Source organism: Eretmochelys imbricata, chromosome 11, assembly GCF_965152235.1.
Source record: "Eretmochelys imbricata isolate rEreImb1 chromosome 11, rEreImb1.hap1, whole genome shotgun sequence".
Lineage (NCBI taxonomy): Eukaryota > Metazoa > Chordata > Testudines > Cheloniidae > Eretmochelys > Eretmochelys imbricata.
Window position 1 is genome coordinate 52,516,110 of NC_135582.1, and position 13,995 is coordinate 52,530,104.

At 39.4% G+C, this 13,995-nt stretch overlaps 1 protein-coding gene across 1 annotated transcript in view; it reads right to left on the bottom strand.

Moving 5' to 3' along the window:
• HIBCH (3-hydroxyisobutyryl-CoA hydrolase) overlaps positions 1-13,995 on the bottom strand; it is an 87,940-nt gene that overhangs the window by 56,154 nt on the left and 17,791 nt on the right. The window contains exon 6 of the mRNA XM_077829425.1: positions 13,408-13,460. Coding sequence (XP_077685551.1) covers positions 13,408-13,460 — 53 coding nt within the window. The remainder of the gene's footprint in view (positions 1-13,407; positions 13,461-13,995) is intronic.

Below are 13,995 nucleotides of genomic sequence, written 5' to 3' on the forward strand. Positions count from 1 at the left end.
CTTCAGAAAATTAATAAGCTCTACAACCCCACCTACTGGCTCATTTAAAGTTCTTACAGAAAAACACATCCATTACAAATGTTGACAGCAATTCAAGATTTATAGATAACTGTGTACCCAGTTCCACATTGAACTGTCACAAAGAATAAAAATATACCTATAGATTAATATATTTCCCTGCCATTTCCACTGTCATCTGCTTATACGTGTCAGAAACGGGAAAGTGATCTGAACCAGGTGTTTGTCTAATTTTAAAGAAAAACCAATTAAGAGTCAGATTTGGCACTCTTTTATATGTGTAGTACTGTAAAAGATAAAGAGTACCTCAATGTACCTTCAAGCAACATTCATATTTCTACATTCTGTGACTTCAAGTAACCCAAAATCTGTTTACTCACATTTTTATATATTGATAAGTGGTCAAAAATTAATAAAAATATAAATCACAGTATGCAAAAAGAATGTTCCCAACATTTATCATTTTTGATTTATAAAATATGCCCAGCCGAAGCTCTAAAGTTTAGGTGAATTTACAGTATAAACACCAAATTCAAAACTTATAAAATTAACCAATGACTTTAATTCCTCTCCAACTCTCCTTACTAGATGGACCAAAATTTCCAACTTCTTCTCTTTACAATGTCTTCAATAGCCCAAGACCAAATTTTTCATATTTAGATGCCTAACGTTAAGTTCTTACATCCATCTTCGAACAGCTAAGTAAGTGGCTTGTTTTTCGTAAGTTGCAAGCTCTTTTAGCTCCTATTGACCTTCAGGTTATGACTTACAGGTTATGACTCCCTAGAAAACAGACAGACCTTGTAGCATAAGTGAAAGGTCAGACTCCAGCTTGTTCAGACCCAGAGTGGAGGTTACATGGGATGTGGAAAAGTGTCCTAGATTTGAGTGCCCCAAATACAAAACCAAATGTGTGGCAACATAAAATAAAATAAATTTACTATCAAAATAAACAGGGGTTACTTTGATAATTGTATCCATTTCTGTACTGAATTTATTAAAAGCTTTTTAAAAACTGTAAATTGAACATGCACAATTTCTAGTCTATTGCACCAAACAGCTACAGAATCCAGAGAGATGGCCATAACGGTTAGGTCCAGTTTGCCACAGAGCACACAGACCCGTTATTTGCTGACTAGATACAAGCCCTAAATATCATTATTTAAGATGAACTACATAAAAACAGTTTATGGTATTTTTGCTCTAGCAAAAGAACAACTAACAATGCTGGGCCGTATTCTGCCATTTATCTGTACATAAAACTTCCCTTGACATCAATAGAAGTTTCAAACACAGGTCAATGACAACGTATGACCCTTTCTAATTACATGATACTTTATACTGTAATCTAATTATGCCATATAGATTCAGTTTATAGCTCAGCATACTGTGCAACTTCTCCGTAAAATACAGTTTGCAAGTGTGGTAAATTGCATGGCACAAATATTCTTCTAAAAAGCTTCATATTATTTTAAAAGTGGAGGCAACATTTGTTTACTAAATCATATTTATCTGTTTTGGTTTATGTGGACACTAGAAAATACCTGCATACTAATCATTTCCTCAACAGATTTACATGACTGTTTAAAAAGGCAAAAATTTAGAGTTTGAAAAATCGTCTAAACCCTACTGAAGTTTCCATTGCACTAAAAATGACTTTTTTGCAAATGACGCACACCTTTCCTAATAAAATCAGAAGGCCTAAATTTTCAGAAGGTGCTAATGACTTTGCCCAACTTGAAACCTGATTTTCACAAATGCTGAGCACATGCTTTCTGAAAATGAGCCCCCTTTCAAAGGTGTGTCAAGTCGGACACACTTAAACTGAAGCACCCAAAATTACGAGTCACTTTCCAGAATTTAAGCCAGGATTTTCAAAGTTATTTGGCTCTAAAGAGGTTTTTGTACTCCCAAAAAGAATTTCTGAACTCAAATTATGGCTTTTCTTACAACATTTCCAACCCCTCTCTGCCTGATCAAACTAATAATTTGCACTCAAAACTGCTTTTGAATTCAGTTTAAATTCTGCACATAAAACAATTGCAGGATTAAGCCCATACTCTCCTACTGCAACATGCCAAAACTGACACCATTAATATTACTGACAAATATGCTTTAAAAGCAAGTGAACCAAATGAAGAAATCTGAGTTCTGTGTGAGACAGAATGTCAGCCTTACTCCACATATTGCTTATCTGGGTATTCGTCTGGGAAAGAAAAGATGTTCTTTAAAGAACGAAAACTAAGTTCTTTCTGGAAAGTAAATTTTTGGAGCTTGTTCATGACTATGCTGAGGTAATCCGGGTGAAGATCCCTGTAAACCCAGAGCTCCTATGTCCCTATCTTGCTGTAGCTCACTGTGAGAACCATTGTTAAAATTACTGGCAATTTGAGCTTGGCGAAGTTGCAGAATCAAGGCTATAACAGAATTTTCCCACAGAGCTCTAACTGTGGGGAGGGTAGAATATTGGCAAAGCTCCCTCTCTTCCCCCAACTTTCTGCTATGCCTCAATTGTGGACTTTTGATACAATGTTGCTATTTTCACATAAAATTACCCTGTAAACTCTTCAATCAGGAACTATGTTTTGCTCTGTAAAGCAGCTATCTCATTTTTGGTTGCTGTTTAAACAAAGTTATAACAGAACAGACAAAGTTTATCATCTAACAAAGTTTAAAAAATTAATCATCACACTTAATTATGCAAGGCACACATCTATATCTGAACTGTATTTTTTCATACAGGAAACGATGACTGAGAATACAATCGTGAAGTAAAATAGGCACAAGAACCTTCCCTTATTTACAAGGCCACTTTTTTCTCTGCCCTATAAGGCAACTATTGACACGTGCACTGAGCACAATTCTGCCCCTTTTTTATTAGGAGACCGCCACTGCTAAGCAATATTTTTTTTTTAAGTCTCTTCAGTGGTTCCTTAAGACAGGATTCACTGAGCATCATTACAAATGCTCTACACATAGAACGTTACCCCATATAACATGCCGTATTTAGCAATGCTTCATGGCTATCAATATCTAACTTAATTCAGTTTTAAGCTGATGTTAAGCACAAGGACAGTGGTTAGCATGTAAATAAGCAAAAAATCTAGAGCAACCTACAGAACAGCTTTAGAATATTTGAGATTAATTTCAGTAGCCACTATTGAGGATGCTAGACTCAAGGGTTTTACATGATATTTTTGTTTCTCAATAACCGCCATTAGAGGACTCACAGGGGGAGTTCCCTTCTATCCAAGACTGCAAATCATACATCTTCTAAGTATTTAATTTAAAATGGCATTTTGCTGGCAAAGATGTGATTACAGAATCATAGAACTGGAAGGGACCTCAAGAGATCATCTAGTCCAGTCCCCTGCACTCAAGGCAGGACTAAGTATTATCTAGTTCTAGACCATCCCTGACAGATGTTTGTCCAACCTGCTCTTAAAAATTCCCAATGATGGAGATTCCACAACCTCCCTAGGCAATTTATTCCAGTGCTTAATCACTCTTGACATTTAGGAAGTTTTTCCTAATGTCCAACCTAAACTGCCCTTGCTGCAATTTAAGCGCATTGCTTCTTGTCCTATCCTCAGAGGTTAAGAAGAACAATTTTTCTCCCTCCTCCTTGAAACAACCTTTTATGTGCTTGAAAATTGTTATCATGTCCCCTCTTCACGTCTTCTCGTCTCCGGACTAAACAAACCCAATTTTTTCAATCTTCCCTCATAAGTCAGGTTTTCTAAACCTTTAATCATTTTTGTTGCTCTTCTCTGGACTTTCTCCAATTTGTCCACATCTTTCCTGAAATGTGGCGCCCAGAAATGGACACAATACTCCCGTTGAGGCCTAATCAGCACAGAGTAGAGCAGAAGAATTACTTCTCGTGTCTTGCTTATAATACTCCTGCTAATACATCCCAGAATGATGTTTGCTTTTTTTGCAACTGCGTTACACTGTGAACTCATATTTAGCTTGTGATCCACTCTGACCCCCAGATCCCTTTCTGTAGTACTCCTTCCTAGGAAGTCATTTCCCATTTTGTATGTGTGCCACTGATCGTTCCTTCCTAAGTGGAGTACTTTGCATTTGTCCTTATTGAATTGCATTATATTTACTTCAGACCATTTCTCCAGTTTGTCCAGATCATTTTGAATTTTAATCCTATCCTCCAAATCACTTGCAACCCCTCCCAGCTTGGTATCATCTGCAAACTTCATAAGTGTACTCTCTATGCCATTATCTAAATCATTGATGAAGATATTGAAGTGAACCGGACCCAGAACAAATCCCTGCGGGGCCCCACTCGTTATGCCCTTCCAGCATGACTGTGAACCACTGATAACTACTCTCTGGGAACGATTTTCCAACCAGTTATGCACCCACCTTATAGTAGCTCCATCTAGGTTGTATTTCCCTAGTTTGTTTATGAGAAAGTCATGCGAGACAGTATCAAAAGCCTTACTAAGGTCAAGATATAAACACACATTGCTACTTTTTTTGGACATTCTAGCTATATGAAATTTAAGAAAGGTAGCCTGATGACAACTGTTTACTCAGTATCTATGCAAAAAGACATATTAGGCTAACATTCCAAAAACTTCTTATTTAAACCTGTCCATAACATCCTGTATACCTTAACTCTAATAAATAAAATTAGAGTTAGCAATCAGTAGCGTGTGGGTAAAAGGTTCAAGCTGTGGTCTCATGCTGCTACACTTAAGTTGAAATGTATTATTAACACGGTCTGTTTTCATTCCTTTTTCTACCTAACCATATTTTATCTTGACAGATGCTTGCTTCTTCCCTGATCTGTTATTGGTCTGGCAAATGTTGTCAACAGCAACTATAAATACAGAAGGTTTTAAAAACATCAAAAAACCATCCGCAGGACTGATTCAATAAGCAGGGAAAAGAAGATTCAATCATCTAATGTTCCATGATGTACTTTAGAGACTTGAAACACTTACACATCAGCTTCTTGGAATTAGCAACAATCTGTGATAAATGTTTTGGTAAGGATTAAGTACTGTGATACAGCATGGCCAGAGGGCAGCAGGAGAGTGTTAGAAGGAAGCCTTATTCCCTGTAGAGAGAAGAAAGTTTGCTACAGATTAATTAAAGCACCAGAAGCCAGTCACCCGATAAAACCCCCCTGCTCCATTCAGACAGGGGAAGGAGTTGAAGCAGAGTGGATTGGTGTTGGAGCAGAGAGCAGTTTGGAGGATTGCTGCGGTGGGCTAAGAAGACCAAGACCCTAGGTAAAGGGACACCTGGTTTGTGCAGAGGGAGAACAGGAAACCGCACAAGCTGAAGGGCAGGAGAGAGAAGTAGACCAGGGGAAGGAACTGCTAGTTCAAGCGGTTTACCACTATCCCTAGGGCCCCTGGGCTGGGATCTGGAGTAGAGGGCGGGCCCGGGTCCCTCCCTCTCCACTCCCCTCCTCTAGGACACTAGTTGGGCAGTTAATACCCCAGTTCAGGGGCGAGAAACAGTGCCCTGAACCCTCCCCAAGAAGAGAGTGTGAGACCCATCAAAGAAATGCCAGCAATTTGCCACAGTACCTAGTTAAATAAATTATTGTATCGTAGCCTTCATCTAAATTCTGTTTTTTGTTAAGCATTGTGAGAGAGTACAAGCATTAAAAAGTTACAGTAATTGTACAGGCCATTTACAAATGCAATAACTTATCTTAAGCAAAATCATAGCATTCATTAAACTTGTAAAAATCTGCAAACATTTTTATTCATTACTGCTCAGGTAAGCTTTCAAAGGGAGCAGGAGCTCCAACACTTACACAAACTTCCTTAAATTCAAAGTATCTTTGTGGCAAGAACTAAATGATACTGAAATGAAGAAGATACCATTTAAAATGAATAAACGGGACTACTAATTAGTTAATAGCCAGATTGGTCTTGGTCTGTAGGGCTATTTTAAGATCTTGTAGTAACCCTGGAGCTCTGCTTCCCTGCAGCATCTGACAGGTTTCCTGTGCACATTATACATGCTGGAATATAGAATACACTAGATCCTGTCAGTAAAAAAAATTCCATTCAACCCACATGACTACATCTTAAAAGTATGTGGCACTGATTCTAGGCAATGTTTAATATTTTAAACATCCCTACAAGTTTTCAACTCATATTTTAAAAGTTTCATTGAACATGTGTCCTTGCACCCCAACCACTCAATGTGAAAAGTAAAGGAAAGGCAAACTCTGATAGCTACCAAACAGCAGATGTAATATACTGTATTGCAGCGGTTCTCAACCAGGGGCCGCAAGCAGGTCTCAGGGGCTTCGCCAAGCATGGCCCACGTTAGACTCACTAGAGCCCAGAGCAAAAAGTCGAAGCCCCACCACACAGAACTGCAACCCAGGGCTAACACCAACGCCTGAACAACTTCGCTTTATGGTGCCCTCTGTGGTGTGGGCCCCAGAAAATTACCCTGCTTGCTACCCCCTAATGCTGACTCTGGCTTTTATATGCAGAAAACAGTTGTTGTGTCACAGCTGAGCCATGGAGTTTTTAATAGCATGTTGTGGGAGCCTCAGAAAGAAAAAGTTTGAGAACCCCTGCTATACTGAACACACTTTTGCACAAGCAATCTCTCCATAAAAGTAACCTCACTACATTGATCGGCCTGCTTACTGTAGGTCAGGCTTGACATGAGTAATTGGACACGGGTGAGGCTTCATTTCTGGGAGACAGGATTAGTATATCATACACAGTAAAACCAGTGGTACGTAATATGGAGCCAAACAGCTTGCTCTTTTTTATCGCCATAGAAATACTGTTGCAAGACAATGGAAGGTCTGGAAAGCCCCAGACTTGTACTGCTGTTTGACCTGGGAGATCCTTACATATGCATGTGTAATGTCTTCCAGGCAGAGTTGCCAGCATGTGGGTTCACTGTGGGAGAACAGACTCCCAATTGCACAGTACAGCTGAGATGCTGGAACATTGGTAAAGTAAAAACTGGTTGTGCTGGTAATAAGAATTGTGTGGTGGCTAAAAAGCACCACTTCTGCTAAGGACCTAGGGAATATTATTTTAATTGGCCTATGTTCTCTTTCACACCTAAATTTCCCATGCTAGCTAGTGAGAGAGAGAGAGAGAGAATCAGTTTTTTATAATATAGTAAAAGCAAAATTACCAAAAAAAAAAAAAAAAAGCTTTAAAGGCACAGCAAGCAAATAATGTAAAATTACATCCCAGTGGGATATACCAAACAAAGTGAGCTTGCACCTCCTAGTTTGTATTTTAAGCCTAATATTAATGATGATTCAAATAATTACAACTATTGCGGTCTTGGAAATGTACTGCTGGATAGTAAATTTAAAACAGAAACCACAAAAAACCCTCAAAATAAAATACAAATAAAACAAACGCTAATATATTAAAAAAACCAAAACCAAAAGCAGTGGAATGGAGGCCTGGTTTGAGATGATTAACAGGACCTGGGTGAGGCCTCATGTCTTGGGAGACAGAATTAAGGTGCTAAATGAATCAGCAGGCTGGAAACAGAATGTCTGTACTAAGATAAGGGAGAACACCCAGAGAAACATTTACAATGAACAAAATAACAATGGATAAGATAGTCCTGGAATGTAAGATGAGGTAAAGGGTAAGTTGTACATGGACAGCGTGGGCTGTACAGGGATTGGTTCCTACAAAGTGACCAAGCCAATCCCAAAACATATGATGCAATGTATAGTAAATGCAGTGTAATGTGTAAAGGTATATAAAGTAAGAGGTTTACTGTGTAACTCTGGATGTGTTGTACACCCTACACCCACCTCCTATGCCTCAGTTTGATCAACTCAACATAGCTTTATTGTATGCCAAATAAAGGAACCTGAGTGATGAGACTGGAGTTGAACTGAGTTCTTGGGGACCCAAGTGGAAGAGGTCTGGGGGGGAACCCCAACACTTGTCTAAGTGTCTGCAAGATATGGTCCTATTTCTTTTTCTTTTAATATGCTACTTTATACTGCCAATGAAGGGGTGACATCAGACTATACCATATTAATTGGGTAGGCTATATTTTTCCTGGAGGAGAGGAGGAAGAGAAGACATACACGTTTTTAAACTCCATCAAGTTTTTATCTTTGCTATGTATTATTTCTAGCCACACAAAATACTATTTGAATGTTACCATTTTTACAGGTATTTTCAATATTTTAATACGAAATTCTCAAGTGTAACATTTGCTTGATAAATATTGACACTGTTTCTTTCCATCCCCTCCACTTTAAACAAGAGTATGAGTAGATTGATAATGCAAGGCAGAAGGTTTGATTAGCTGAAAGGAAAGTTGGCATGTTTGAGGAAACCACTCAATTTCTTATTCTTTGCAAAGTTCCTCCCTACTGTAAGATATAGGCAGGACACTTCGGAATGAACCTAGAATGCACCAAAACTAGATTTCCTTCAGTGTTTCTACCTTAACCTATATGAAAAAATTGATTCTAAATATCACTATACTTCAGTAGAAAGAAATACTTACCATACTTTATGAGTAATCACCTGAACTCGCTGAAGATTTTACAATCCAAACAGACAAGAGAAAAGATATAGGAAGAAGTTGGGAAAGGGGTGCAACATACAAGCAAAGTGATCAAGGCAATGGCTGACCAATCATCTTTAACTCACTTTATTCTGTCTAGTCTACTTCGGTCATCAGCTTGTCAGAACTGAGCACAAAGAAGGCCCTAATCCAGATTCAGGACTTTGGGTTCCACCAGTATCTGAGTATTAAACAATAGTTGGTGTATTGGAGAACAGCTGATAGTCAAATGAAACAGGCAATATGGTGATCTGAACATAAATCTTGAGCACTTTACTTGCTTTGCATTGCTCCAGGCTCTGTTATAAGGAGAGGGGTTTGACACCATGAGTCTTTTAGTTGTTTATATTATTAATACCAGAAAGCACCAACCACATTGTTAGACACACCAGCTAATCTGAAAGATTTATCATTTCGCAGGACAGGAAAAAATGCAAGAATTTAAACTGCTCTGTAAAGGGGTAAACCTCTGTTTTAGCACAATTTTTTTAAAAGTACTTTAAACCTCCCTGTATCAGTTTGCTGAATTTGGCCTAATGTTTGGCAAATATCACGTTAATTGTCACATTTTTAATTTAATATCTAAAAATAGGGGATAGGATGAGAGTGGATGGGTTAACAAAAACAGGGGAATAAGAAAAAGTAGAAAGGGACACAAGATATCTAAAGGGTGGGAGGGTTAATCTGTCCCTTTAGAGGTAGTAGCGGTTAGGGGACAGCACACTATGGCATGGCCCCTTAGGAGTTTGGGAGGTCTGATGTATACAAAGACCAAAAGAAATACGAAATACTGGTAGATAGGAAGTAGCCCCAAGAAAATGTAGTGCTTGAGTAGGGAAAACCTGTTACTGTTTCCTTAAGGACCTGGGACTAGGAGCCTTGCAGAGCGGGGAGGGCAAGGCTCCCCTCTTGCCCAGCCAATTGGGATGAACTTCAGGAAGGAAGCCCAGCATATATGCTGCCTCCTGCCTCATAGCAGAGGAGACACTAACAGGAGAAGTCTGGCTTGCTGAGCTCTCCAAGTTGGAGGACTAATTGGGGAAAAAAGGGGCCAGCTGAAGGAAAAGCTAGCTAAGGCCCTACAGTTGGCCTAAATCACAATCACAGATCTAATGAGGAGAGCTGTGAAAAATCCTGTCTTAAGGAAGGCATTACTGACTACCTGAACCATAATCCCAGCTCCAAGATGAGGGCTGGTTATGGGGACTCCTGCCTTAAGGAGGAAGACCAGAGAGATTGCTTGAAATATAATCCCAAATCTAGGAAGAGACTGGCAGGGAACTCCTGTCTTAAGGAAAGAGAGACTGCCTCCAGTATAACCCAAGAAGACTAAGACGGACCTTGAGAACGCACTCAGTAGCTGTCTGGGAAGAAGCCACACAAGGAGAAAACTCCAGAATGGGACTAGCGGAGTCCATGTTCCTGTGAGGGATGCTGACAAACAGGGAAAAGGTAGGAGCAGCCTAGGGAAACAACAAGGGATTAGAAGGTGTGGTTGTTAGTTGCCCAACACAGGGCCCCTGGGCTGGAACCCAAAGGAGAGGATATGGCTAGTTAGAAGGCTACAAGCCTCAAACCCTAGAATCAGACAAATGAGTCCAAAAAGGGGGCCAAAGGCCCGGTATAAAAATTACTAGACTTTGTCTGTACTTTTTCTTCCCCCCGGATGGGGAATAAACTGAGAAGTGACCTGACGGCAGGGTGTGCCCTGTTACAGGTGGGAAGGAAAGGAGCCTGGAGGGCAGGGAGAGCAAGGCTGATAACAGAAACAGTAAATGAAAGGGGTGAAAAGAGCTCAGGACAACTGTATAACCACAACATGAGCTTATCTCCCTCAACGAGTTACCATGTATTTGTGTTTAGTTAGATGTGAGGGTTTGTAAATGGAAAGTTTCCCTTTTTTTAGTTTAACTTAACTCTGGAAAAACTACCTACATACTGGTAGGCACTGGTATAGTAAGCTGTGTATATTAGAAGGGATGAAAAGAAGAAGGTAGATAAAACTAGTCAAGCAAGGAACAAACAAAAAAATCTTGCTTTCATCCAGGGACTCTATTAGCCCTATCATCTGCCAAGCAACAAATGCTATCCTCTTTCGGTTGCTAGCAGATTTTTATATATATACGCAAAACTAAGAAATTGATAGTCAATTCAGTCAGTTACTGCCTTCCCACGGCTTATTTCCACAGCTTGCTGTAGTCAGACACGACTTTTACTGTTGGTACTACTTCTGTCAGTGTTGCTGTTCACTCAAACACCACCAGTAAAATTGTTTAAGGCAATGCTATCTCCACGGATAGTTTTAAGATGCTTTATCACTGGGTTGAAAACAAAGATCTTCCAGTGATCACACAGATATTCTTACCTAAAAATGAAAACTCAGCCCATACAGACACACTCCACTACCAAACAAATCACTCAAAGACCCAGGTCTAACCATTTCCAGATTTTATACCACAAATATACAAACTTTATTTTCTATCATGTGATGTGCTCTGCTAGGATTTGAATTATCAGTGAAATCTAAAAAGCCAAATTTAAAGAGAAATGACCACAATATATCTTTCTTAGAGTACTCTGTTCATGGTATTGCATATAATATGGTATCATTAAGAAACAAAATGGGACTAACGTGTGCAGCCAATGGTAGCTAATCAGTTATAACTAATATTTATATTTCAGACTTCTAACCTTTAAGAAAGTAAGCTAACTATGGTTAGTGTCAAATAACAACAAACTGACCAGAGCTGGAAGAAATTTCTGCAGATTCTGCATGCTAGTGTCCCCACTCTTTCACGGTTCTTATACTAAAATTTCAGCCTCCTTAATAAACTGCAAGGTCCTCTGCTGCCTTCAAAGCTACTACCAAATCCTCAGAGAAAAGCACAGGTTTATCGTTAACAGTAACAGAATCATTAAAGATAGCAGTCTGCTCTGCTGTGGCAGAACTCTCTTATATATGATGATGTCATCTCCTTCCCTCTGATTACACCTATCAAATGTGAATGCTATAAAGAGGATAAGGTAAACACACCTTCAAAGAATTTGCAGTGAATATTTGGCACATGAAGTTATTCTGAGTCACTGATGCATACAATTTCCCTTTAGCACATTCACTTTGCCTAGTTAGAAGTATTTTTCCCTCCTGTTCCATGTGAAAGAGCAGCTCATTAACAATATGTGCATATAATTCCAATCAGAAAATAAATGGCAACTAGTCTTAACCATATAACTTTTAGAACATACAACTTATTGCTTAGTTTTAGCAAAACAGTAAAACCATCTCTTAAATTCATTTTGGGGCTGCAATGTATCAAGAACTAGATTCTTGGAGTTCTCATGAGCATGCCATAGGTTTGGATGGTATTTTACAGATGAAAAGCAAGTTCCAGAGTTAATGTTCATTATATATGGAGTCACATCAGTTTTTTCTATTTTCTGCAATGGTCACTTGAGAGAGAGGAACAAAAAGCTGCATTACCTCTTCAGTATATTAATGGGTTATGTCAAAGAGAGACGTTACATTTGAAAATTAACTACTTTCTAAATGATTTGGGCCAAGCATCACCCAATAATATCTGAAAATGACTTATGTTAAATGACTGTTATACTGTAACTCCTCACTTAACATCGTCCCGGTTAATGTTGTTTCGTTGTTATGTCGCTGATCAATTAGGGAACATGCTCATTTAAAGTTGCACAATCCTCCCTTATAACGTTGTTTGGCAGCCACCTGCTTTGTCCACTGCTTGCAGGAAGAGTAGCCCATTGGAGCTAGCTGCTGGGGCTTGGAACCAGGGTGGACTGGTAGCCCCCCTAAGTTTCCTGTATGGCAGCCACCCAGCAAGCTATCAATTGCCGGGCAGTTCAAGGGTCCCTCCCCCCACTGCTGTGTGCTGCTCCCGCCCTCTGCCTTGGAGCTGCTCCTGGGAGCCTCCTACTTGCTGTGCGGAGGGGGTGGGGAGGAAAGGGGTGCTGATGTCTGGGTATCCCTCTGCCCTGCACCCGATCTCCACAGAGCAGGGGGGGGACAGGACAGGGCTCAGGATGGAGGGAGCTTGCTGCCAGCAGCTGTTGTCTCAACTTGCTGATCTACTTAAAAAGGCAGTGTACTTAGAGTGGAGTCAGCGTACTTAAAGGGGCAATGCACGTCTCTCTCTCACATACACGGTGTGTGTGTGTCTGTCTCTCTCTCACACATGCACCACCCCCCCCCCCCATCAGCACTTTGGAAAGTGGAGGGAGTGGTGCACTTCAGTGGGATAGCGTGGGTTCATCATCACATTCAGTTCCCACAGGGAATGTTTGCAGCCATTGCCATGCATCTATTGTGTCTCCTCCCTCCATTCCTGCTGTCCTGTAGAGTGTGAGGCTACATTAACAACGTGTTAACCCTTGAGTGCTCAGCCAAGTGTTAGTTCATCATTTAGCAGCAAGGCATTCCCTGGAAAATATCCCACCCTCTGACTCCACCACCTCAACCAAGCTTCACAATCATTATAGCTGTGTACAGTATTAAACTGTTTGTTTAAAATTTATACTGTGTATTTGTGTGTGTGTACATATATATGGTCTTTTGTCTGGCAAAAAAAATTCGCTGGAACATAACCCCCCCATTTACATTAATTCTTATAGGGAAACTAGATTCACTTAACATCGCTTAGCTTAAAGTAGCATTTTTTCAGGAACATAACTACAACGTTAAGTGAGGAGTTACGGTACATACTTCTGTCAATTTTGCTTCATGCAATGTTTTTAATCAAATATTACATTAACATAGACAAGCCATCTCAACTGTCTCACTTAGAAAGATATTTTACTTACACCTCCCATTGTAATCCCATCAATAAGTGCCACGTACGGCTTCTGGCAGGTACCTAACAGAAATGTAACAATTAGGCATATGTAATATATTTTTGTACACTTAACCCCAGCCTAGAAGAAAATACCTCTGACACACAGATATTTCACTTAACTGGCTGTAGTTTTAACAAATTACTTTATACAATAAAGAGATAAAAGGATAAAATGTTAAATTCATAATGAATAAAGTTATTTTATGTCACCACCCAACAATACAAGTACTTGAAGTAGTTCATAAATTATATAAATAAACTTCAGTATGATTTGTCAGTTAATTCTCTAGGGGGCAAGTTCTAGAAACACTTCTACCATCCTTAAGAATGCATTTAAAAAGCAACCAGTAAACAAACCTACATTATTTTTAAGACTGTGTGTCAATACCTAAACATCCAGGCTAACTTAGGAGGAGCAAAACCAAGGTCCCAGCTTCTTCGAGGACAGCTTTTTTTTTTTTTGAATGAAGCTATGCTTTTTAGTCAGTATTTTAAATTAAATCTAAGAAACTGCAAAATCCCAACTCATGCAGTTATAGCAACTAGCACACAAAAT